This window comes from Jaculus jaculus, chromosome 8, assembly GCF_020740685.1.
Source record: "Jaculus jaculus isolate mJacJac1 chromosome 8, mJacJac1.mat.Y.cur, whole genome shotgun sequence".
NCBI classification, from domain to species: Eukaryota; Metazoa; Chordata; class Mammalia; order Rodentia; family Dipodidae; genus Jaculus; species Jaculus jaculus.
Window position 1 is genome coordinate 18,272,911 of NC_059109.1, and position 24,410 is coordinate 18,297,320.

The 24,410-nt window shown below is 46.2% G+C and overlaps 1 protein-coding gene across 6 annotated transcripts in view; it reads left to right on the top strand.

The window, feature by feature from the left end:
- The window catches only part of Adgrf5 (adhesion G protein-coupled receptor F5), a 131,049-nt gene extending 107,281 nt beyond the window's left edge, over positions 1-23,768 (top strand). For 4 of the 6 annotated variants that reach the window (XM_045156540.1, XM_045156539.1, XM_045156538.1 and 1 more), the window contains 9 exons: positions 1,334-1,546; positions 3,946-4,101; positions 9,172-9,380; positions 9,948-10,127; positions 14,347-15,741; positions 17,265-17,306; positions 17,397-17,456; positions 18,713-18,797; positions 22,320-23,768. In XM_045156540.1, the coding sequence (XP_045012475.1) occupies positions 1,334-1,546; positions 3,946-4,101; positions 9,172-9,380; positions 9,948-10,127; positions 14,347-15,741; positions 17,265-17,306; positions 17,397-17,456; positions 18,713-18,797; positions 22,320-22,399 (2,420 nt within the window). In that variant the 3' untranslated portion in view covers positions 22,400-23,768. Of the gene's footprint in view, positions 1-1,333; positions 1,547-3,945; positions 4,102-9,171; positions 9,381-9,947; positions 10,128-14,346; positions 15,742-17,264; positions 17,307-17,396; positions 17,457-18,712; positions 18,798-21,714; positions 21,782-22,319 lie in introns of all 6 variants that reach the window. The other 2 variants (XM_045156541.1, XM_045156542.1) reach the window with 2 other exon arrangements.
- The last annotated feature ends 642 nt before the right edge of the window (positions 23,769-24,410 follow it).

The window sequence follows — 24,410 nt, forward strand, 5'->3', positions numbered from 1 at the left end:
CTGGCTTTATTTTCTTATTTTTAATTTCAATAATAACTTTGTAACAGTTTGACAAGAAAAGTTTCAAGTGGACACTGGTCAATGGGGGAGGGGTTACATTCTGAGTAGTTATTTATTAATTTTTTTCTGGTTTATTTTTATTTCTTTATTTGAGAGGGACAGACAGACAGAGAGAAAGAGGCAGGGAGGGAGAGAGAGAGAGAGAGGATGGGCAGACCAAGGCCTCCAGCCACTGCAAACAAACTCCAGATGCATGTGCCACCTTGTGCATCTGGCTTACGTGGATCTTGGGGAATTGAGCCTCAAACTGGGGTCATTAGGCTTCACATGTAAATGTTTAACCACTAAGCCATCTCTCCAGCCCCTGAGTAGTTTTGAGCATTCTTTTTTTTTTGGCATGTGTGTAGTATGCACGATGTGGAATGTGTGTGTGTGTATATGTATAGTTATGCATGTGTGTGTGTGTGTGTGTGTGTGTAGGTTGTAGAAACCAGAGGAGAACGTCTTCTATAATCTTTGCATTGTTTCCTTGAGAAGCCTCGAACTCACTGAACCTGGAGCTGCCTTTTTGTTTTGTTTTGTTTTTAAAATACTTTTACTTATTTATTTGAGAGCAATAGAGAGACAGAGAAAGAGGCAGATAGGTAGATAGAGACTGGGCAGGGCCTCCAGCCACTGCAAAGGAACTCCAGATGCGTACGCCACTTGTGCATCTGGCTAATGTGGGTCCTGGAGATTTGAGCCTCGAACCGGGGTCCTTAGGCTTGACAGGCAAGTGCTTAACCGCTAAGCCATCTCTCCAGCCCTGTTTTGTTTTGTTTTTGAGGCAAGGTCTTGCTCTGGCCCAGGCTAATCTGGAATTCACTATGTAGTCTCAGGCTGGCCTCGAACTCACAGCGATCCTCCTACCTCTGCCTCCCGTGTGCTGGGATTAAAGGTGTGGAAAACCATGTTCAACTTTAAGCTGCTATTTGTTGTTGTTGTTGTTGTTGTTGCTGTTTTGGGGTCAGACTGGCTGACCTGTGAGCCCCAGCCATTCTCTTATCTCCACCTCTCCCCCAGCTCACAAGACCGGCGTGTTCCTCGAGCTACCTCCCTCCCTCCAGCTCGTATCATTATCCCTCTTCCCCACTGAACCAGTTCTGAGCATTCTAATAAAATCCCCTCCTCCCCCAGAAGCCAGGGAGGAAGTCGATCAATTCTTTGCTTCTCCGGTGTCCAAGAAGAGGATAGGGGTGGACCCTTACCCAGGATTGACAGAGACAGCTTAGCCTCTTCTTGACCTCACAACAGTTGGAGCAGTGACTTCACATCATCTCGTTTTTTGACTCAGGAACCTACCACTGCATCTTTCGATACAAGAACTCATACAGTATTGCCACCAAAGACGTCACCGTTCACCCCCTGCCTCTGGAGTCCGACATCATGATCGATCCTTTGGAAGCTAGCGGTCTGTGCGGGGGCTCCCATCACTTCCAGTGCTGCGTGGAGGAGGATGAAGATTACACAGTGATGTTCCAAGTGGATTCCTCGTTCTTTCCTGCTGGTAAGTTGCCAGCTGCCTGGCTGTCGGGGGTCGATTGCTTCATACATGGGAAATTTTGCTCTTCAAATAGAGATAGAGAATCACAGAGACCAAGCCAGGCTTGGTGGGCTCACGTCTGTAACCTCAGGCGAGGCAGGAGCAACCAAGTATAAGTGCGAAGCCGGCTTGGGCTGCAGAGGAAGTTCAAGGTCAGCCTGAAACTTAGTGAGCCCCAATCTCATGAGATCAAGGAGTAAGAAGGCTGAGGATGGAGCTCAGTGGTGACTGGGTTCAATTTCTAGTACTGAACAAAGAGAGAATGATAGAGACTATGTCAAAGGTAAAATGTTAAGGAATAAAATAAAATTCTATAAGCCTTTGTTGGCCTCTATTTTTTTTTTTTTTTTTGAGGTAGGGTCTCACTCTAGCCCAGCCTGACCTGGAATTCACTATGTAGTCTCAGGCTGGCCTCGAACTCACAGCAATTCTCCTACCTATGCCTCCCTAGTGTTGGGATTAAAGGCGTGTGCCACCATGCCCAGTTTGGCTTCTATTTATTTTTATTTTTCTTTATTTATTTGAGAGAGAGAGAACGAGGCAGAGAGAGGGAGAGGGAGAATGGGTGTGCCAGGGCTTCCAGCCACTGCAAATGAGCTCCAGATGTATGTGCCCCCTTGTGCATCTGGCTTATGTGGGTCCTGGGGAATTGAACCAAGGTCCTTTGGCTTTGCAGGTAAATGCCCTAACTCTAAGCCATCTCTTCATCCCCTGGCTTTTATTTTCTGTTATTGTTTATTTTTATTTACTTAGTTGAGAGTGAGAGAATGGGCCCTCCAGGGCCTCCAGCCACTGCAAACGAACTCCAGACGTGTGTGCCCCCTTGTGCATCTGGCTAACATGGGTCCTGGCCTGGCTTCTACTTTTGACATGTCAGTGATGATTCATTGGTTTGAAGCAAGAAGGTGGAGCCTGTTCTTGTAGCGGAGTTGCTTAAGCCTGTCCTCATAGGGTTTCCTTCACCTTGACTTCCCAACATGGCCAACTAAGTAGTCTGATAATCCCTCCTGTTATGACACAATGATCCATCTAAATGCATAAGTCAGGCAGCAAGAAATAAAAGGGGAATAACCAAGTACCAAAAAAAAAAAAAAAAAAACCCACAGTGGAAAAGTAAACAGCTTCAGGTGTCACTGGAGGCTTTCTGGAGGCACTCTTCAATATCAGAAACCCAGACCTTGAATTTAAGTCTCCAGAGGGTGTAAAAGAGAGACCTTGCTCACTAAGCACACCCCACACACCCACCCCTGGCAGGGACAAAAAATTCACAGGATGACATGTTCCATGAAAGAATAGACCAGAAAGAAACAAACTCCATCTGCCAGAGTTCAGAGTTTGGCCTCATCTCTGAGGTGGGCAACAAGTTACCCCTGACCATTCCTTACCTCAGATGTGGACTTTGATCCTACACTGCGTGTTGATTCAAGAACTCTAAACTGAACAATAATTAGCTAAAAGCTGTCCATTGGTGGCCATCAGGCAAAGTGAATGAATGAATAAATAAATAAAATTCAAATCCTTTCTTATAAAATGTACCCTCAATGTATACAAGTCCCTCAGAGTTCCCAGAGATTCAGTTCAACCAAACTTGAGTTCACAACCTCAAATCTCAAGAAAAGACACCTTTCCAAGCTTGTTAATTCTTTCAATAGTCATCTTTGTGAGTTTGTTCAATGTAAGATAGCTTCACAGGCAATAAGAAGATGGCAAAAGAATTTAGGCAGATATTTTAATATCTGGAAAGGTCTATGTTATGAAAAGCAAGTATCTAAAATGAGTACTATAGATGGCAAAAAACAATAGATGTTTGGGGAAAAAAAGCAGGACTCAGTAAAGATTAGAATGTTTGGAGAAAGCTGTGTGGGGGAAGAAAAAGAGAGAGAATCCATGTGGAAATTGAAACCCGTCAATATTGTAGCATTCCATGGCCAACATGCAAATGTTTGGTGCTTTCCATGTGCCAGATAGGAGCTGATCTCTGGGAGATGCAAAATACTCAAGACCAGGTACTTTCTCCACGAGTGTGTATGAGATTGGAGAGAAACGGGGTCCATCAAAGGGTGACTATAAGCCAGTGTGGTGAGGCAGGGTGGACTCAATGTGCAGAGCCTGAGGTGGGCAAAGCTTTTGGAATGACGAACGTTTTTGGCTAGCACATACACAGACGGCGCACGCTTACCTATGCCCAGAGCCAGAGGTTATTTTCACATAAATCTGTGAAGCCACATAGGAAAATGAATGTGACACTTTTTCTTTTTCTGGGAAAAAGTGGGGCAGGCTTATTAATATTAGGACATCCTGGCAAATTTTGTGTCTTATATACTCATGTGGCGAATTTATATTCTCACTAACTCTGTCTTTAGCAAAAGAAGTTAATGGAAAGCAAGTATGCTACAAATATCATTTCCCAGCAAGCACAGTTCCCTGGTGTCCAAAAGATATCGCCGTGTTTTGTCACTTTACCAACGCTGCCAATCATTCAGTCCGGAGTCCATCTATGAGACTGTCTTTGGTTCCAGGTGAGTACATTTTCAATGACTTTGTATTGTTTTGTTGTTGTTGTTTGTTTGTTTTGTTTTTTTGAGGTAGGATCTCATTCTAGCGCAGGCTTACCTGGTGTTGCAGTCAGGTTTGCGTGGCTGGTAGAAATCACCCAACCAAGAGCAGCTTGGGTGTGGGGGGGTGTTGTTAATTTGGCTTACAAGATCGAGGGGGAAGCTCCATGATGGCATGAGAAAATGACGGCATGAGCAGAGGGTGGACATCACCCCCTGGCCAACATAAAGTGGACAATAGCAACAGGACAGGGTGCCAAACATTGGCCTGGGGACACTGGCTATAACACCCATAAGCCTACCCCCAATAATACACTGCCTCCAGGAGATGTTAATTCCCAAATCTCCATCAGCTGGGAACCAAGCGTTCAGAACACCTAAGTTTATGGGGACACCTGAATCAAACCACCACATTCCGCCCCTAGCCCCCATCAACTGATAACCACATAATGTAAAGTGCAATGCATTCATTCAACTTTAAAAGTCCTCATAGTTTTTAATCAATTCCAATGATGTTCAAACATCCCCATAGTCCAAGATCTTTTAACTGAGTCATAATACCAAAAAATAACCTCAAAAAAAACCCATAATGGCACAGAATAAACAGTCACACTGCAGAAGATGGCATTGGGCATAGCAAAGAAACATTCAGCCAATACATGATTTAAAACAACCAGGGCAAACATCAAACTCTGTAGCTTCAAGTCGGACAACTCTAGCCAGTAACAAACCTCTCAAGTCCATCATTCTAACCAGCAACAAGTCTCTGGAGTTCCAATTCCCCTCCAGCTAGACTACTCACAGTCCTGGAAAACTTCATCTGGGCCGGCAGCTGTCCTTAGCAGCCATCTCATGGTCACGGCATCTCCACTGGGTCTCCACTGCAAGCCACGGTCCCTCTTCTTGGCTCCATTGGATCTTCATGCAGGCATCCAGCAAACCAGCTTCACATGCCCATGTCTGTTTCCAAAACATAAGACTGTGTTGTAAACTCAATGACCCTCTCTTTCCTGCATTTCTTATACTCCACAATACTAGGTAGGGTGCCAATTTAATTCAGAGGGGAATAAAGCAGAGTTTGAAGAACAGGATACTCCTTGAGCACTCGGGCCATTTCAAAACAGTCTACACTCTTCCTGTTGTCCCAGCACAGGTCAGCTGGCCCAATCTCAATGGTAGTAATCTCTCAAGCAATTGCAGGTGAATGGGCAGCAGTTTAGGCCCAAAGATGTCATTTCTGTGCCATATTTCTCTGCTCACAATAGTCCATTTCTATACAATGCAACCCTGCACAAATTCTCAGGACACAGGCATAACAGCCAGCCTCTCACACAAACTGCCTCTGGCCCAGTCTAGTCAAAGCTCTTTCACACAACCATAAGCCAAACCTCACAGTCCATAGTTTTTCCTACATTCAGGTCTTTCAACTCTGGCCAGAATATTCCATCAAGCTGTACTTAGAGCACTGCAAGGTGTTTCTTAGGCCAAGATTTCAAATCCTCCCATGAAAATGCTCTTGAAAATCAGCTCCAAAAGGCCAAAGCCACATAGTCAGGTATCTAGCAGCAATCCCACTCCTTGGTACCAACATTACTGTTGCAGTCAGGTTTGAATTACTGGTAGAAATCACCTAACTAAGAGCTGCTTTTGGGAAAAAAAGAGGGGGGATTTTCTTGGCTTGCAGGCTCAAGGGGGAAGCTCCCTGATGGAAGGAAAAATTATGGCATTAGCAGAGAGTGGACATCACCCTATGGCCAACATAAGGTAGACCATAGCAACAGGAGAGTGTGCCCAACACTGGCAAGGGGAAACTGGCTGTAACACCCATAAGGCTGCCCCCAACAATACACTGCCTCCAGGGGGCTTTAATTTCCAATTGCCATCAGCTGGGGAGACTAGCATTCAGAAGACGTTAGGTTTATAGGGGACACCTGAGTCAAACCACCACACTTGGAATTCACTGTGTAGGCCCAGGCTAGCCTTGAATTCACAGTGATCCTCCTACCTCTGCCTCCTGAGTTCTGGGATTAGTCATGTGCCACCACACCCATTCCTTAATTCCTTTTTTTGTTGTTTTTGGTTTTTCGAGGTAAGGTCTCACTCTAGCCCAGGCTGACCTGGAATTCACTATAGAGTCTCAGTGTGGCCTCGAACTCAAGGCGATCCTCCTACCTCTGCCTCCCGAGTGCTGGGATTAAAGGCGTGCGCCACCACGCCCGGCTAATTCCTTTTTTTTTTTTGTTCATTTTTATTTATTTATTTGAGAGTGACAGACACAGAGAGAAAGGCAGAAAGAGAGAGAGGGAGAGAATGGGTGCACCAGGGCTTCCAGCTGCTGCAAATGAACTCCAGATGTGTGCGCCCCTTGTACATCTGGCTAACTTGGGACCTGGGGAATTGAGCCTTGAACTGGGGTCCTTAAGCTTCACAGGCAAGCGCCTAACCGCTAAGCCATCTTCTCCAGCCCACAATTCCTTTTTAAAATGATAAAGCGAGGTGCAGGGACTCATTTGTTCATTCGTTTATTTATCCATCCATTCAGTCAATTTTAATTAAGCCCCTTTACTCTGGCAGGCCCTGGGCTAACCGTGGGGGAGGTGAAAAGCAAAAGCCATGTTCTCTGCCCTCAAGCCTAAGGGAGAGATCGACCGATGTAACTGAACATGCGATCACAGCTGGTGCTAAGGGTTAACTCTGCTGCTGGGGGGTGGGGGAGGAAGCGCCATGAGGGAGCTGGTAGGTTGAGTCACCCATTGTTCACGTGACCCTGGGAGGCTGAGCTGTTCACTGGGGCAGAGAGAACTGGACAATGTGTCTGTGTCATTGAGATTGCTTTGAAGTCTTGTCAAAGGGCGTGCATCCTCACAAGTGCTGCTTTCTCGAGATGAGTCACGTGACAAGAATTGACTGAGGAGCCGGCGGCACCTGCCTTCCCCATCCTTTGTCACCACCAAGCCAGTACACCCTGTGACCTTCAAGATGAAAGGTCGTGATTTGTTGTGGTCATTTCTACGGGAGCCCACACTGAGGCCCCTCCTCAGCGATCAGTCAGAAGAGCATAGAAACAGTGAGACCTTCCCAGTAACCAGCCCCCCCGATAAAGGATGGATCCCCAGCCCTGTTGCCCAGCTTGTGTGAGCGCACTGAGTGATTTATGCCTGCATGTGTTGATAGCTGGGCTCGGCACACTGGATGCAGGAAGGCATTACATCCTTTAGATTCCCGGTCAACAGGAAGGGGTGGCTGGTTGTAGAACGCCGTCTCCCAGGCCTGACATAGTTGTGGCTCAAGGTGGAGCCTGACAACATTCTGTCGTGGAGTCAGGAGGGGCTCATGAGGCCCTGTTCCTTCCTGAGGATTTATGGACAATTAGCAGTTGCTAGCAAGGAAGGGCTCATGAGCATCCACTCCTTGGAGGATCTATAGTCAGTCAGTAGGTACTGAGAGAGGGAGAGAGATTTTTCTTCAGTAGTGTAATCACTGTAAGTTGCCTGGGGTATAATAGCCCCTCACCCATGATCCCAATTAAACCTAGTTAAACACACTGAGTCACCAAAAAGACATGCAAGAAGGGGGAGGGGCTAGCTGGAAAGGGGAAGGGGATTAGCAGGAGTCAGAAGGGGATGAGAGAATAAGAGGGTATAAATGCAATCAAACTACATCATATACATGTGTGAAAATGTCATAATAAAACCCATTATCATGCATAATCAGTATACTCTAATAAACTCAAAAGACTCCTGGTAGAGAGTATCTTTTATTTGATTAAGCAGACGTCAAGTTCTTGTCGTTTTCCATGGTTGAGACTTTTCCCACAGGAAAGAGCAGATTCCTGGGGACTGGGCGTAGCGGAATCACGTCTGTTAGGAAAAGCAAGAGCAGACTGCAGAAGGCAGCTTTGCAGGGAAAGCGGTAAGTGGTTTTGAGAACCAGGAAGAAAGTTAAGAAATCGGGAAGTCCTGACAAGGTCACTGCATGTAAAGAGAAATATGAACTCGAGCATCATAATTCTACAGTATTTCCCCCACCGTCTTTTCTTCTCCCAGTTTGCCTTTTAAAAAGGCTTATATATTTTTTTCAATGCTTTTGACAGGGGCGGGGCATCGGCTCAGTGGGACAGAGCTCTCTAGCGTACCCAGGGTTATAGATTACTCATCAGCAAATCAAAAACGAGGTGACGTACTTTGAGACACATGAAACGTCTCAAGGTATAGAATTTGCTACCTGTGGATTCAGATAAATGTTCAGAATTTAGAGTACTTTGGAGTACAGGCTTTGGGATAAAGGATGTTCAACTTATTTTGAAAAGTCTCTAACCATTAGTTTTGAATTTTCTATCTGCTGCCCTCTTTCTCTCTAATATAAATAAATAAAATAAAAAAAGTATTTTTAAAAAATTGGGCCAGAGAGATGGCTCAGTGGTTAAGGCACTTGCCTGCAGAGCCTAATGACCTGAGTTCAAGTCCCCAGTACCCATGTGAAACCAGATGCACAAGGTGGCACACGCATCTGGAGTTCATTTATAGTGGCTGGAGGCCCTGGCGTGTGCATTCTATTCTCTCCGTCTATCTTCTATCTCTCCCTACTTGCAAATAAATAAATAAAATTATTTTATAAAATGTCATTGTATTTATTCATTATACTTGGTACTATGTTATATGAAGACATTTTCATACAAGTATTCTTTGTGTGTTGAGCATATTTTTCTCATAACCCCCTTCTCTCTCCTTTACCTGGGTTCTTTACCTTTTTGTCACTAGACAGTTTTCCTTCTATTTTCACTGTGTGTGTGAGAGAGAGAGAGAGAGAGAGAGAGAGAGAGAAAGAGAGAGAGAGATTTTGTGTCTCTACATAAAATCAAGGACCACACCACATATGAGAGACAACATATATATTCGCCTTTCTGAGACTATTAGCTTAATATGATGATCTCCAGTCATACCTGTTTTCATGCAAATGCCACTTTGTCCTTCTTTATGGCTAAAAGACGGTCCCATCTCAGTTGTCCCTGTCATTGCCATGTTTCCAACACAGGGCAGAACATCACGTGCCAGGATCCCGTCATCGGTGTTGGGGAGCCGGGGAAAGTCATTCAAAAGATGTGCCAATTCTCCAGTGTTTCCAAAAGCCCCGGCCACGCCATTGGCGGGATTGCCTCGTACACATGCGTGGGCTCCCGGTGGAAGGAAGAGAGGAAAGGATGCATCTCTGCGCCAATCAACGGGCTGCTCCAACTGGCCAAGGTGAACTAATGCCCTTCCCTTCACTCTGACCTCCTCCCCTTCTTTTATTTAAATTTATTTATTTATTTATTTATTTATTTATTTATTTATTTATTTATTTATCTGAGAGAGAGGGAGGGGTAAAGCGAGAATGGGGCACGCCAGGACATCCCACCGCTGCAAATGAATTCCAGATGCATGCGCCACCTTGTGCATCTGGCTTACATGGGACCCTGGGGAATTGAACCTGGGTACTTTGGCTTTGCAGGCAAGTCCCTTAACCTCTAAGCCATCTCTCCAGCCTCCTCCCCTCATCCTCTACTCAGCTCCTACCTCTGCCTCCCAAGTGATGAACCAAAGGCATGCACCACCATGCCTGGCTTGAATATTTTATTTATTTGCAAGGAGAGAATGGGCATGTCAGGGCCTCCTGCCACTTCACATGAACTACAGATGCATGTGCCAGTTCGTAAATGTACATTTTACATGGGTATAGGGGAATTGAACCTTGGGCCACCAGGCTTTGCATGCAAGTGTCTTTAAATGCTGAGCCATCTCACCAGCCCCAAATTGTATTGATTTTACTAGGCTTTGATCAAGAGCCCCTCACAGGACCAGAAGCTCCCTACATACCTGAAGGATCTTTCTGTGAGCACCGGCAAGGAGGAACACAACATCCGCTCATCTCCCGGGAGCCTGGGAGCCATCATCAACATTCTTGATTTGCTCTCGACGGTTCCGGCCCAGCTGAGCTCAGAAATGATGAAGGTGAGCCTTGAAGCAGGATTGGGTCTCACCTTCTCACCCCTTAAGACTCTGGTTCTTGAGGCGTACCTTCTCCCCGCTGCACATTCTCCCCTTCTCCTGAGCAAAGGCCTACATACGAGAGTTCTCGGCCATGCTTTGCGGAGTTGTGCCTTTTAAGATATCAACTGGTTTCAGGTTCTCTTGTGGACCCGTAATAAGATTCATTTAGTCCATCTCTGCTTTTGTGTCTTTGTTCAAATAGAATGGACTTCTGTTTGTTCTGAAGAAGATCTTGGAGCTAAAAGGGTCTGAGGGCATGTACAAAACAGGAGTCTCAAAGGTCTAGCGTTAAACATGAACTTTGAGGTAATCAGAATTCTGGAAGTGTGGGAGTGTGAGAATTTGAATGTCTGGACCCCTAGACTCAGTCTTTCTTTCGTTCTTTTTCTTTTCTTTTCTTTCTTTCTTTTTTTTTTTTTTTTTTTTTTTTGAGGTAGGGTTTCACTCTAGTCCAGGTTGACCTGGAATTCACTATGGAGTCTCAGGGTGGCCTCGAACTCACGGTGATCCTCCTACCTCTGCCTCCCGAGTGCTGGGATGGGATTGAAGGCATGCACCACCACACCCGGCTGACTCAGTCATTTTTGATTAAACTTCCTTCTTGAGCCCTGTGGCAGACATCTTCCAGTCGCTGAGATTAACTTCCAAACCAGGCACAGGTATGGTAGAAGGGATATCTTGTAAAGCTTACAGATCCAGGGGGAAGTTCTATAATGACAGAAGAAATTGGCCCCTTCTTATAGGACTAAGGAGAGAGAGAGAGAGAGAGAGAGAGAGAGAGAGAGAGAGAGAGAGAGAGAGAGAAGAGCCACAGCCCAAAACCCAAAACCCATGCCACAAACAAGCACACTTTAGGAACTCCAGCACTTGTTTTTTTTCTGGATTTTTTGAGGTAGGGTCTCACTCTAGCCCAGGCTGACCTGAATTTCACTCCATAGTCTCAGAGTGCCCTTAAACTCTCCTACCTCTGCTTCCTGAGTGCTGGGTTTAAAGGTGTGCACCACCACACCCTGGCAGAACTCCAGAACTCCAGTACTTTGCGTATCTTTTTGTTGTTGTTGTTTATTTTTATTTATTTAAGATCAACAGACAGAGGAAGAGAGCGAGAGAGAGAGAGAGAAGGGGTGTGCCAGGCCCTCCGGCCACTGCAAACAAACTCCAGATGTGTGCACCTCCTTGTGCATCTGGCTAATGTGGGTCCTGGGGAGTCAAGCCTCGAACCAGAGTGCTTAGGCTTCACAGGCAAGCGCTTAACCGCTAAGCCATCTCTCCAGCCCCTTTGCGTATCTTTAGATTAGAATTCCAAATCTACCACCACACCTTAGGACTGGACCCTAAGACCACACAATGACCCCTCAACCACCTCATCCACCCAGGTGGCTGCAGATCTAAATTACAGACTTTAATAAAATCCTGAATATATTGAAGGCCATCCATTCAGACTCCCACAAGCCCCTATCAGGCAGATCCCTACTGCAAGGGGGCATGTCAGTAGGGGAGGATCCTGGGGTTTAGCCCTAATGTATGTTTGGGGGTGGGTCTTCAGTCCAGCTGAATGAGGTGCATTCAGAACAGTTTGAGCTCTGGTGGTCCATGCTGGCTGCTGGTAGTTTCTCTCTGCTTGGAGCTTCAAAAGGGAGCTAGCTTTTTCCACCATTGATGGAACTTCCCCTGGATCTGTAAGCCTGAAATAAACCTTTTCCTCCCATAAGCTATGTCTGATTGGATGTTTGTCTCAGCAAGGAGGAGCTGACTGCAACAGGGAAAGAAGAGAGCTCCCAGGAGTTCAAATGCAAAGACTTTCTTGAAAGACAGACACAGAGGTAAAATCAGAGGGAAATAAATAAAACAATAAAAGAACAAGAAGGGACTGAGAGGCTAGCAACAGTTATATGTCTTTATAGCATCCTGGAGGATATGATTGAAAATGGAGTAACTGGAGTCTCATAGGAACTAGTGTGTTGGAGGAGAAGCCCTCTCTGTTGGAGCTAGAGTCTTTCCTTCTCAGAGCCCTGTGAGGAATGAACAGGGTCATCTGGAGGGGGACAGCAGACAAAATGCATGCCAACTTCTCTCCCATCTTCCTATCACCTGCCTCCCACTGGCCAAATCCAGCAAGAACTCCATAACAAAGGAAGGGGAGGTGTATGTTTCTTACGGCTGATATCACAGCCACAGCCTGGGTGGCTTAGGCCAGACATTTATTCTGGGGCAGTTCTCAAGGTTGATCAAGGTGCCTGCAGAGCCGTGCTCCTGGCCTAGCTTTAGGGGAGGGTCTTTGCTCACTGCCCCCGGCTCTCGGTGGCACCAGGCTTTCATTGGTCCCCATTGCATGGCTCTCTCTGTGCCCACATGGTCTCTGTGCCCACATGGCATTCTCCTCTTCCGCCTTTGTCTTGTCCTCTTCCATCTCGGGTAAAGATACTTGTCACTGGACTTGGGTTCTTCTAGATAATGCAGGATGGATCCTTAATTCACTTATACCTGCAAATGGTTATCAGTTCACATGAAGCCATGATCCACAAGGTTTGGGGCTCAGGACTTGTCACTCCTCAGGCTGGCATTCAGCCTGCTCTAAGGGCTCATACTGCCTCAGGTAAGATGAGGCTAAAATTAGAAAGAAAAAAATTGTTTGTGTGTGTGTGGGGGGGCAAGGTACAAGGCATGGATGAAAATGGCAAGCCTAGGTTTGTGAAAAAATGGGTGTCATATTATTTAATAGAAAAACAAGCTGGGCTGGAGAGATGGCTTAGCGGTTAGGCGCCTGCCTGTGACCCCAGTTCGAGGCTCGATTCCCCAGGACCCACGTTAACCAGATGCACAAGGGGGCACACGCGTCTGGAATTCGTTTGCAGTGGCTGGAGGCCCTGGCGCGCCCATTCTGTCTCTGTCTCTCTCTCTGCCTCTTTCTCTGTTGCTCTCAAATAAATAAATAAAAACGAACAGTAAATATTTAAAAAAAAAAAAAAAAAGAAAAACAAGGGCTGGAGAAATGGCTTAGTGGTTAAGGTACTTGCCTGCAAAGCCAAAGGACCCAGGTTCAATTACCCAAGACTCACTTAAGCCAGATGCACAAGGAGGGTGCATGCATCTGGAGTTTGCTTGCAGTGGCTGGGGACCCTGGCGTGCCCTTTCTCTTTCTCCATGCCTATTTTTTTCTCTCTCTCTCTCTCAAATAAATAAAGAATTTTTTTTTTTTTTTAAAAAAAGCCCTTCGTCAACACTCAAAACTCAGTGTGGGACTGGGTTTCTGAGGCATCCTCAAACTTGCCCGCCACCAAAAAGCCTTTATGGGTTTATACTTTAAAATAAAGTTGGCAAAACAAGAAATAGTTTGTCAGCTTGCTGAACAGGCGTTGGTAAGAGGGGAAGATGGTTCTCAGTGACTGGTACTAGATTAGCAAGGTCCCTCAGCATGAAGCCCGTCCCACCATCCTCTGCTCTTAGATGTGGGGGGACGAATCCTCTCTGCATCTGGTGCCTCAGCTCTTTGTCTCTTCTCCCTTTACTCGAACCCTCCAACCACATTCTAGGGAAATATTTTAAGTAGGAACTTTGTATGGACACATCATGGGTTGGTACCATCATTTCCCTCCTCCCTGCCTCCGCTCCACCGGGGCCCCTTCTCAGAGGGGTTGCTGGTATCCCCCATGGGGTTGTGGGTTAGGAGATGTGAGAGCAGCAGTCAGCCTCTGAGGAGGGAGAGCAGCTCGGGATATTCCCTCCCGCCCTGTGGCTCTGACAGTCTTTCCGCTCCCTCTTCTGCAAAGCTCCCTGAGCCGTAGAGGGTACATTTTAAGATTACTTCAGTGACGAGCTCTTAGGAGCCTCTGCATCTCTGCTTTGGTGGGTGTTGAGTGTCCTCAGCGTCTGTCTCCTTCACCCTGGTGCTGATTGTCAGGCTCGCCATGAAAGCAGTGCTCTTGCTCAACATCTCCCCAGTTCCTCTGGGATTTCACCTGGGCCCTGGCTGTTGTGTGAGGGGTGGTCACCTCCTGCCAGGGAATTAACCATCTTTCCTTATCTTGTTCATAGATTTTGGTTATCCTTGTTTTTTTTTTTTTGCTGCCTGGTCCACGTGCACAGGACCCAACCCTTCTGGCCCCTCAGAAATGTTATTTTTGTCTCTTTTATGTTGAAAAAGCTTTGCTGGTTTTATCCCGTGTCGTGTCATCTACAGGATGTGCTCTCCACCGTGAATGTCATCTTGGACAAGTCCATCTTGAGCTCCTGGGAGAACTTACAGCAGCAACAGACCAACCAGAGCTCCCAGCTGCTGTCTTCGATGGAGAGATTCTCCCAGGCACTGAGGTCTGGAGACAGCACCCCTTCCTTCCTGTTCCACCCCAACGTTCAGATGAAGAGCATGGTGGTCAAGCACGGCCGCCCTCAAATCTACCAGCAGAAGTTCGTCTTCACGGACTCTCACCTCTGGGGTGACGTGACCGTGGATGAGTGCCAGGTGGGCAACTTGCAGCATGACTCATCTATCGTCACCGTGGCTTTCCCGACTCTCAAGGCCATCCTGGCTCAGGATGTCCGGAAGAAAGCCTACCCCGACAGCTTGGTGATGACGACCACCGTCAGCCACGAGCTCACCAAGCCCTTCAAGATCTCCATGACTTTTAGCGACAACCACCGTGCAGGTGGGAAACTGCAGTGTGTCTTCTGGAACTTCAGCCTTGCCAACTACACAGGGGGGTGGGACAGCAGTGGGTGCTCTGAGCCCGAGATCACCAGAGACAGCATCTCCTGTACCTGTGACCACTTAACGTCCTTCTCCATCCTCATGTCCCCCGACTCCCCAGACCCCGGCTCCCTCCTGCAAATACTGCTGGATATCATTTCTTACATCGGACTGGGCTTTTCCATCCTGAGCTTAGCAGCCTGTTTAGTTGTGGAAATCGTGGTGTGGAAATCCGTGACCAAGAACCGGATTTCCTACATGCGCCACATCTGCATCGCCAACATCTCCGTCTCCCTTCTCATCGCTGACATCTGGTTTATGGTGACCGCTGCCATTGACAACGGGCACTACCCGCTCAGCAAGACGGCCTGTGTGGCCGCCACTTTCTTCATCCACTTCTTCTACCTGAGCGCCTTCTTCTGGATGCTGACGCTGGGCCTCATGCTCTTCTACCGCCTGATGTTCATCCTGCACGACGCCAGCAAGTCCACCCAGAAGGCCATCGCCTTTTCCCTCGGCTACGTGTGCCCCTTGATTATCGCCGTCGTCACCTTAGGGGTGACGCAGCCTCGTGAAGTCTACACAAGGAGGAACGTGTGTTGGCTCAACTGGAAGGAGACCAAGGCCCTGCTGGCCTTCGTTGCCCCAGCCCTGATCATCGTGGTGGTGAACTTGACCATCACGATCATCGTCATCACCAAGATCCTGCGGCCTTCCATCGGGGACAAGCCAAACAAGCAGGAGAGGAGCAGCGTGTTCCAGATCAGCAAGAGCATCGTGGTCCTCACGCCGCTCTTGGGCCTCACCTGGGGTTTTGGCTTTGCCACAGTGTTGGAAGAGAGCAACACTGTGTTCCACATCATATTCACCCTCCTCAACGCCTTCCAGGTAAGCCCTGTGGTGCCGAGCACTCAGGAATTCCCCGTGCCTGGGGGATGAGCTAATGATAGAAACACAAACAGAAGTAGGAATGGCAAAAGGTTTTAATGCTCAGGACGCCTTTCCCTGAAAGAGTAATAATTATAAGAACTCACCGAGATAAAGACCCACATTCTTCTGCTCCCATGAAACCTTTTACCACCTGATTATCACTTAATGCCAAATGTCCCAATAATACAGGTGGGAGGGAAGCCTCTGTACTGAATTAGATGCTGCTATTTATCCAAGATACGCTTAATGTTGTAGCCTGTTATGTCCTAAGGAAAAAATAGTACTGCTGCCAAGCCAAGCCACGTCTCCAAGTTGTCTCCATGAGGATGGGGAAGCTGTGTCTTGGTGAGGACATTTTTACTGGTCATCATTGTATGTCTATCTCCAGTGTCTGATAAAGACGTTGGCCCACTATAGGCTCTCAGATGCCATGTGTGATGAGTCTGGGCACATGGGGGTGGTGCGGCTATGGACTCAAAAGCCATTTGAAAAACAAAGTGTACCCCACAGTTTCTCTGAAGACATAGGTAGAAGAATGAAAGAATGGGTTCTCTCTGAATGCAGACAACCTGTTTGGTTACATTAAAACAGAGTCATCTCTTTGATCTCCTGTAGCATGAACTCCATACATGTAGCATGTAGTCAATGTAACATAGTCCAGTTTGTTAGGAGAGCTATAAAGGGGTCAAGGAGAATAGGCTTTGAAGGAATGGAGAAGGAAACTGTGGAGCTTTTTTTTTTTTCACTTAATGGGAAGGAGGTAAGATGGGAAAAGTGCTACCCAAGAGATGCGAGTGTCTGTGAGCCGATGAAGGAGACAGGGGTCTGGAGGTGAACTTGGCATAGTGCTTTCTGGATGCTTGTGACACAGTCATATAAACCGTAACCCCGGCTACTGGACCCGTGGCCCCAAGCTGTAATGTGCTTAGCTAGTAACCTTCCATGGGAGGGGACTAATTATCTTACTACATACTTCAGATTATCATCACAACTTGAATGAATGAATGGAGTAATGGGGACACATGAGGGATGCTTAATAACATACTCAGCTTATGGGAAAAAAGAAAATATTTGCCCAGCACCAAACATTCCAAGCCTCTTAGTGTGGACTTAGTGCATAGCTCTTCATATTATCATGCCCTGGACTCATTCTGTCGACCCAGAGGGGGAAATAAATGGTACAAATTCAATACCAGCTTAGAAATGCTTTTACTTTGGGCTGGGGAGAGGGTTTAGTGGTCAAGGTCCTTATCTGTTCAATTCCCCAGGACCCACGTAAGCCAGATGCATAAGGTGGCACATGCATCTGCAGTTTGTTTGCAGCAGCGGGAGGCCCTGGTGTGCCCATTCTCTCTCTCCTTCTCTCTCTCTCAAATAACTAAATAATAAATAGATAAAGAGATAACTAAATAAAAGGAATACTTATACTTCACTGGCTAATCGCATGTGACTAAAATATATTTTTTAAATCTTTTCCCCAGGGATTATACATTTTGCTCTTTGGATGCCTCTGGGACCAGAAGGTAAGGACAACAGCAATATCACAGTTCTAGAAAGGCCTAACGTGCCCCACGGTTTGTTGAATCTACAGTGGCTTTTCCTTTCAAATGCAGGTGCAGGAAGTTTTGCTGAAAAAGTTCTCATTGTCAAGATGGTCGTCTCAACACTCAAAGGTAAGCCTCGTTCCTGAGGAAACATTGGAGGTGTTCCGTTACTGTCAGGTATTCATTTCACTAGTATGGAAAACGGAGTAGACTGAAATTTAACTTGGCATTGTGATCAGTGGAGTAAAACACCAGCCCCTCAACTTCCATAGCTATTTATTGGCATAGATTATTCAGTTGTTATTGTTTCTTGCCTCATTCTATTATCCATACCATGAGTTGTCCTTAAGATAGCATCCCTCATCTTTAAAGTAGATATGAGAAATTGAAACTGAAAAGTGAACCAGCTGTCAAAACATACAAATGTGAACCCCAGCACTTGGAGGGCTGAGGCAGAAGGATTTCCGGAGGTACAGAACAAATACCAGGCTAGCCAGGTCTACATAGTGAGACCCTGTGTCAAAAAAAAAAAAAAAAAAAAAGCTGGGCTTGGTGGCACACGCCTTTAATCCCAGCACTCAGGAGGCAAAGGTAGGAGGATCACCATGAGTTCGAGGCCACCCTGAGATTACATAGTGAATTCCAGGTCAGCCTGGACTAGAGTGAAACTCTACCTCGAAACCACCCCCCCCAAAAAAAAAACTGGCAAACAGCAAAATAGCTTAAGGTGAAACTTGAACTCTCAATGGAATTCTTTGGGGGGGGGGGGAATTCAAGGCTATAGAGAAAACAGCTTGAGGACTAGTGATGAATAGACCTTTCTATAGTTCGTTCGGGAACTTCAAAAAATGATATTTTGTTATCCTTGTGTCAAAAGATTCTAGAAAAACTTATAAACGATTAAACATGTGCTTAAGCTGAAGGAATAGGTCAGGGGTAGAACTTGCGATTGACGTGGGAGAAGTGCTGGGCTGGGCCCTTAGTGAAGAAAGAAAAAAAATAGAGGGAGGGGCGAAGGGAAAGAGAAGGAGGGGAAGTGGGGGAAAGGAAGAGGAAGGAGAGGGAGGAAGGAGGGAACGAAGGGAGGGAGGGAGGGTAGGAAGGAAGGAAAGAAAAAAGGATGGAGGAAGGTAGAAGGAATGGAAGAATGGAGAGGGAAACAGGGAGGAAGGGCAGGAGAAAAAAAAAAACTCATGGATTTGAAGGCTATTTTCCAATTCAAAGTGTAAGATTTCACCTTCTCCCTTTGATCCAAGGGGGTAGGATTTTTAAAAATGCAGGACAGTGACCACTAGAGGGCAGCAAACCAACCCTCCAAGAGATCAAACAACCCTGAGTTAATAAATTTCCTTTATAATTGATTTATTTCTCTGTCTCTCTTCTAGTCCACATCCCTAGGCTCATCCACACCTGTGTTTTCTATGAGTTCTCCAATATCAAGAAGATTTAACAATCTTTTCGGTAAAACAGGTATGTAGTGACTGCTGGGCATGCCCAGCATTGCCTGGACCTAATTGGCTCGGATCCAACACTCTTACTCTTTCATTCCCACTTCATGGCACTCATGCGAAACAGCTTCATGTGGAGGCTAAGTGTAGAAACCTTCCAATATTTCTACAACCTGTACCATGAGGCTGATATCGAGAGCAACTGCTCTAAATAGGGAACGTGAGCAAGACAATTCTCTGAATCTTAAAAATATATATTTATTTATTTATGAGAGAAAAAGAGAGAGAACGGACACACCAGGCTCTCTAGCTTCTGCAAACGAACTCCCGACACATGTACCACCTTGTGTATCTGGCTTACATGGATTCTGAGGAGTCAAACGTGGGCCCTTAGGCGTCTCAGACAAGAACCCTAACTGCTAAGCCATCTCTCCAGCCCTCAATTCTCTGAATCTTGACAAGCCTTGGCAGGCTGTCTGTCAAACAAAAACTAGGCTCTATCAATCATTGGCTCTGTCAAATTCAGAGTTCTTCCTATCATGTTAAATAGGAGTAGGTGGGTTATAGCTCTGTGTCATGTAAAGATATACTTGGGTTGGAGAGATGGCCCAGTGATTAAGTGTTCTTCCTAGGCAAGTATGGAGGCCTGGGGTGTGTGTGTGTGTCTGTGTGGGAACAGCCTGAGTCCAAATCTCCAGATCCCATATAAACATATGGGCATAGTTCACATGCCTGTAATCCCAGTCCTGCAGGGGAGCAGAAACCAGAGTATCCTCTGAGCCAGGCAAGTTCTGCAACTAGTAGAAAGAGACGCCCAGGTACAAGAGTGACAAAGTGAGACTCCCAACTTTCCCCTCCAGCCTCTTCAGGCCAGCGACCTCTGCCGCAGGCGAGCTTATGGGACACAAAGAGGACACATACATATGTGTACACACATACCCCCATATACACATGCGCCCAAACAAAATGAAAAATATATATACTTGGAAAATCTACTGATATACTCAGCTCCAGGATTATTTTTCTCTCCCCTCCCCAATTTTATGGAACATTCTTGCATGCTACACATGGATATGTATAAAACTATATACGTCCCAGAGGCATTGCTCATTCTGACTCTCATGTTAGAAATATCCATTCTTAGATGCTGGGTGTGGTGGCACAGACGTTTAATCCCAGTACTCAGGAGGCAGAGGTAGGAGGATCACTGTGAGACTACATAGTGAATTCCAGGTCAGCCTGGGCTGGAGTGAGACCATAGTTGGTGCTGGAGAGATGGCTTAGTGGTCATGATGCTCGCCTAGGAAGCCTAAGGACTCTGGTTCAAGTCCCCAGTACCCACGTAAGCCAGATGCACAAGGTAACGCATGAGTCTGGGAGTTTGTTTGCAGTGGATGTAGGCCCTGGTATGCCCATTCTTTGTCTGTCTGCATTTGTCCCTAATAAATAAATAAATAAATATTTTATTTGTTTTTTTTTTTGTTTTTTTTTTTGGTTTTTCGAGGTAGGGTCTCACTCTGGTCCAGGCTGACCTGGAATTAACTCTGTAGTCTCAGGGTGGCCTTGAGCTCATGGCGATCCTCCTACCTCTGCCTCCCGAGTGCTGGGATTAAAGGCATGCGCCACCACGCCCGGCTTTAAATAAATATTTTAAAAAGAAATATAGTTAATACTTCTTCCTAGGAAATATGAAATAAATAGTAAAATGACTTTGGCAGTGGGTCTAGCTAGCTACTTTAAATGGTCCTGTTCCCACAAAAAGGAAACACCCAAATTTCTCCCAGTTTTTTCTTTTTTTCTTTCTTGCAGTGTTGAAGATTGAACCCAGGTCCTTGTGCATGGTGGGCAAATACCGCTGAACTATGTTCCTAGCCTTGCTATATTTATTTATTATTAACAACATATTGTGTATGGCTACATCATGTGTTGGTACCCTCTTTTCCCTTGTCCCTGCTCCCATCTCACTTGGGGACCCTCCTCAGTGGGGTTGCAGGTATTCCCCATGGGACTGTGCGTTTTGCATTGTGGGAGCAGCAGTCAGTTTTTGAGAGGAAGGCAATGCCTCAATCGGTGGCTCTTACAATCTTTCAACCTCCTCTTCTGCAAAATTCCCTGAGCCATGGTGGGTGTTTCTTAAGTCTACTTCAATGATGAGCTCTTAGGAGCCTCTTTTAGATTTTTTAAAAATACTATATTTTTATTTATTTAACAGAGAAAGAGGGAAAGAGAAAGAGAGAATGGGCACACCAGGGCCACCAGCCACTGCAAATGAACTCCAGACACGTGCGCCCCCTTGTGTATCTGGCTAACGTGGGTCCTGGAGAATTGAACGTGGGTCCTTTGGCTTTGCAGGCAAACACCTTAACAGCTGAGCCATCCCTCCAGCCCTAGATATATATTTTTAAACCAACTAGACTCACAAAACAAATGCAAAGTTCAGAAGCCATCCCAGAACATGGCTTCTCTATGATATTTGATATCAAAACATATGAATATTTTGAAATTACTTATCATGATTAAAGCCAGAGAGCACTTAGCGTCTTCCACTTTCATTTGATGAGTTACCCACGAAACTGGACAGTCTTCCCTTACCATTTTGACAGGTGCTCGTTTGACCTGTTGTGAAATGGCAAATCAAATCTTTGGTGCTATTGAGCCTTGCTAGCATTTGCATAGATAAAATAATACTTGATGCAATGAAGTCGAGATAACGGTGAAATCGTGGTTAAGAAATTCCACAGAATGATGCAATATATAAGGCCAATAAAACATGTCCCTTGTTATTGAGGGAGCCAGGTAAAGATTAGGGTGTGGCTCTGTTCCTGGGGTACCAGGTCCTGAGATTCCTCATCGCTGCACGGACCATCAGTGTAGACCGGTTTGGGCCTGTCTGGGGGGGAGGGGGTCATGATTCCTGTAACTTTGGTTTATGTTGTCAGCAGCCCCAAAGGTCCCCTCACGCAATGATGGAAACCTTGTTAGCAGTGGCAGCTCATCATTCTGAGGGTAGGGTGGCCGCCTCGACCCTTCCTGTGCCCGGCACACTGTCCCGTCCCCCGCCCTCACCAGGCTGAGCTGTGGCTCCTGAGCCCTCTTTCTGCTGCACTGTCCTCCGCGCTCCTATGGGAACCTCCACTGCTGCTTCTCCCCCTCCTTTCTCCTCCCTCTTCCTCCCTTTGCAAACCTCTGCCTTCCGCTCCACATCTAGGTCTTTCCCCAGAGTTTGCCCGAGGTACCATCATCATCCAACTGGGGGGACCAGGGAGTTTTTCCTCATGCACACGTCCCCAGGCCCGTGCATGCGGTGGCTTTGGGGAGAGGCTGCCCACGTGGAAATCTTCCTGCCCTGTGTGGAAATCTGGCTGCTGGTGTGACGGGAAGTAGTTAGTGCTTGGTGGCTGTCATGCATGCTGAGAGGGACAGCATGACTGTCCTGTGTTCTCTGGGCAGATGTGGGTTCGGGTGCCGGCTTCCTGGACCAGATGTCCTCTAGGTCCCTTAGAAGATGCTCACGAAGCCCCGTGTCTCTGCTCATTGTTTTCAGGAACATATAATGTGTCCACTCCAGAAACGACCAGCTCATCCCTGGAAAACTCATCCAGTGCCTATTCATTGCTCAACTAAGTCCAGGAGAATTCAGCCTTCATGACGTGTTGGAAAAACAGTGGTGTGTTCTGAGGAAAAAAAAAACAAAACAGGAAAATTCAACCCTTATGACCTGTGGGAAGCAGCAGCTGTGTCCTGGAAAAGTGACCTGACCCATCCAAAGCTATGGGTCAAGTCGTCTCTCCACAGGCTTCCTGGAGCAGATGCTGAAGGGACATTTTTCATTAGAGAAGACGGTTTGTTTTGTAAAGACAGATGAAAAGTAATTGTCATGTGATTTTCTGCTCCCCACCCGAACCCTTTGTGCCAAGCCAAATGTGTATAGTATTTAAGTCAAACTCAAATCCCCAAGGCCTAACTTTTCTCTATATATTGTAAAATAGAACTTTGAAGAGACTCTTTTTTTTTTTTTTTTAATCCTTCACTTTTTTTTGGCCATTGACTACAAAGATAAGCTTTGGTTAGAATAATAAGTGAAAAGCTAATACCTTGGAAATACTTTGGTGAGTGGAAGGAAGAAAATAAGGAGCGAAGAGAGTGAGGGAAGGAGGGAGGGAGGGAGGGAGGGAGAGGACAAGGACAAGGACATGTTGCAATACCAAGAAGAAAAACGTGTGGGTCCAAATTCGGTGTGGAAAGTAAATGCTAGCGAATGAGTTTGGTATCTTTCTGCTGTTTTCCTTGCTAAGAAGGATAAACAAAAGACAGCAAGAGCCGGGCATGGTGGAGTGTGCCTTTAATCCCAGCACTCGGGAGGCAGAGGTAGGAGGATCGCCGTGAGTTCAAGGCCACCCTGAGACTACATAGTGAATTCCAGGTCAGCCTGGGCTAGAGCTGAGACTCTACCTTGAAAAAAAACAGACAGTGGGGGAAAAAATAGGAAGGAAATTACACCATCAGGATGTTTCCAGGTGGGTGAAAATATCTATAAGCAATTCTCCTGACAGTAAACTTGTGCATATATAACTTTGTAGATCAAGGTCGGAGCTAAGTGGAACGAACATGCAGAGAAAGTGTTGACAACAGATTTTGTCAGATCCAAGGGCTGATCAATTGTTTATTGCTCATCAGCAAAGTCTTATTGTTTGTTCATTCCACATGTCGAAAGCTACGTATACTATTATATTTTATACCCAGTCATTGACAAATGTGATCTATTGCACTGAACACAAGCTCCGGCTGTCTTAGAAGTAATAGCTTTACCCAGGTACTTCTCTGCGCATGGTAGAATAGATTTTAATCATCCCGTGGCATTGTACATGATTCCCGTTGTTGTGGCTGTTATTGTTACTGTAGGAATGCTGGTCCTTGGCGTGTTGTATAGCTTGCTGTGTATTGTATTTTAGTCTTTGTGATCCGAGACCAATATACATTAAGAGTTTCTACAGCCTGATTTGTGTTTGCGATGGCCACTTGGGGGCTTCCCCCGAGACAAGACATTTCTCACAGCTGCCTCTCCTGTCTTCCCGGTCACACACACCTCACCTTGATAACCAAATGGCCGCGCTTTGCCCGAGAGCTGGATTGTGAAGGATGGATGTGGGTGCGGTTTGTGTGCACACCTCAGAAAACACAAATACTTGCTAAAAGCACATCTCCCCATGTCCTCTGTCTGAGAGCAGTCATACACTGCAAACCCAAGTCCGATCCCAAAGGAACCGTGTGGATAAGGACGGTGGGCTTGTGGGAAGATGGGGTCCAAGAGCCGCTTACTAAGTGAAATTCAAAAAGAGGTTGTTTAATATTTTAACATGGCCCAGAGAGATGGCTGAGCAGTTAAGGTGATCGACTGCAAAGTCTAATGACCCAGATTCAGCAACCTAGTACCCACATATAGCCAGATGCACAGAGTGGTGCATGCATCTGGAATTTGTTTGCAGAGGCAGGAGGCCCTGGCCAGCCAAATCATATTCTCTCTCTCTCTCATTCTCTCCTCCATCTCTCTTTCTCTGCTTACAAATAAATAAATAAAAATATTTTTCATATTTTAGTATTTGAAATCTCATCCTGTAACCCTAAGTTTCAATTT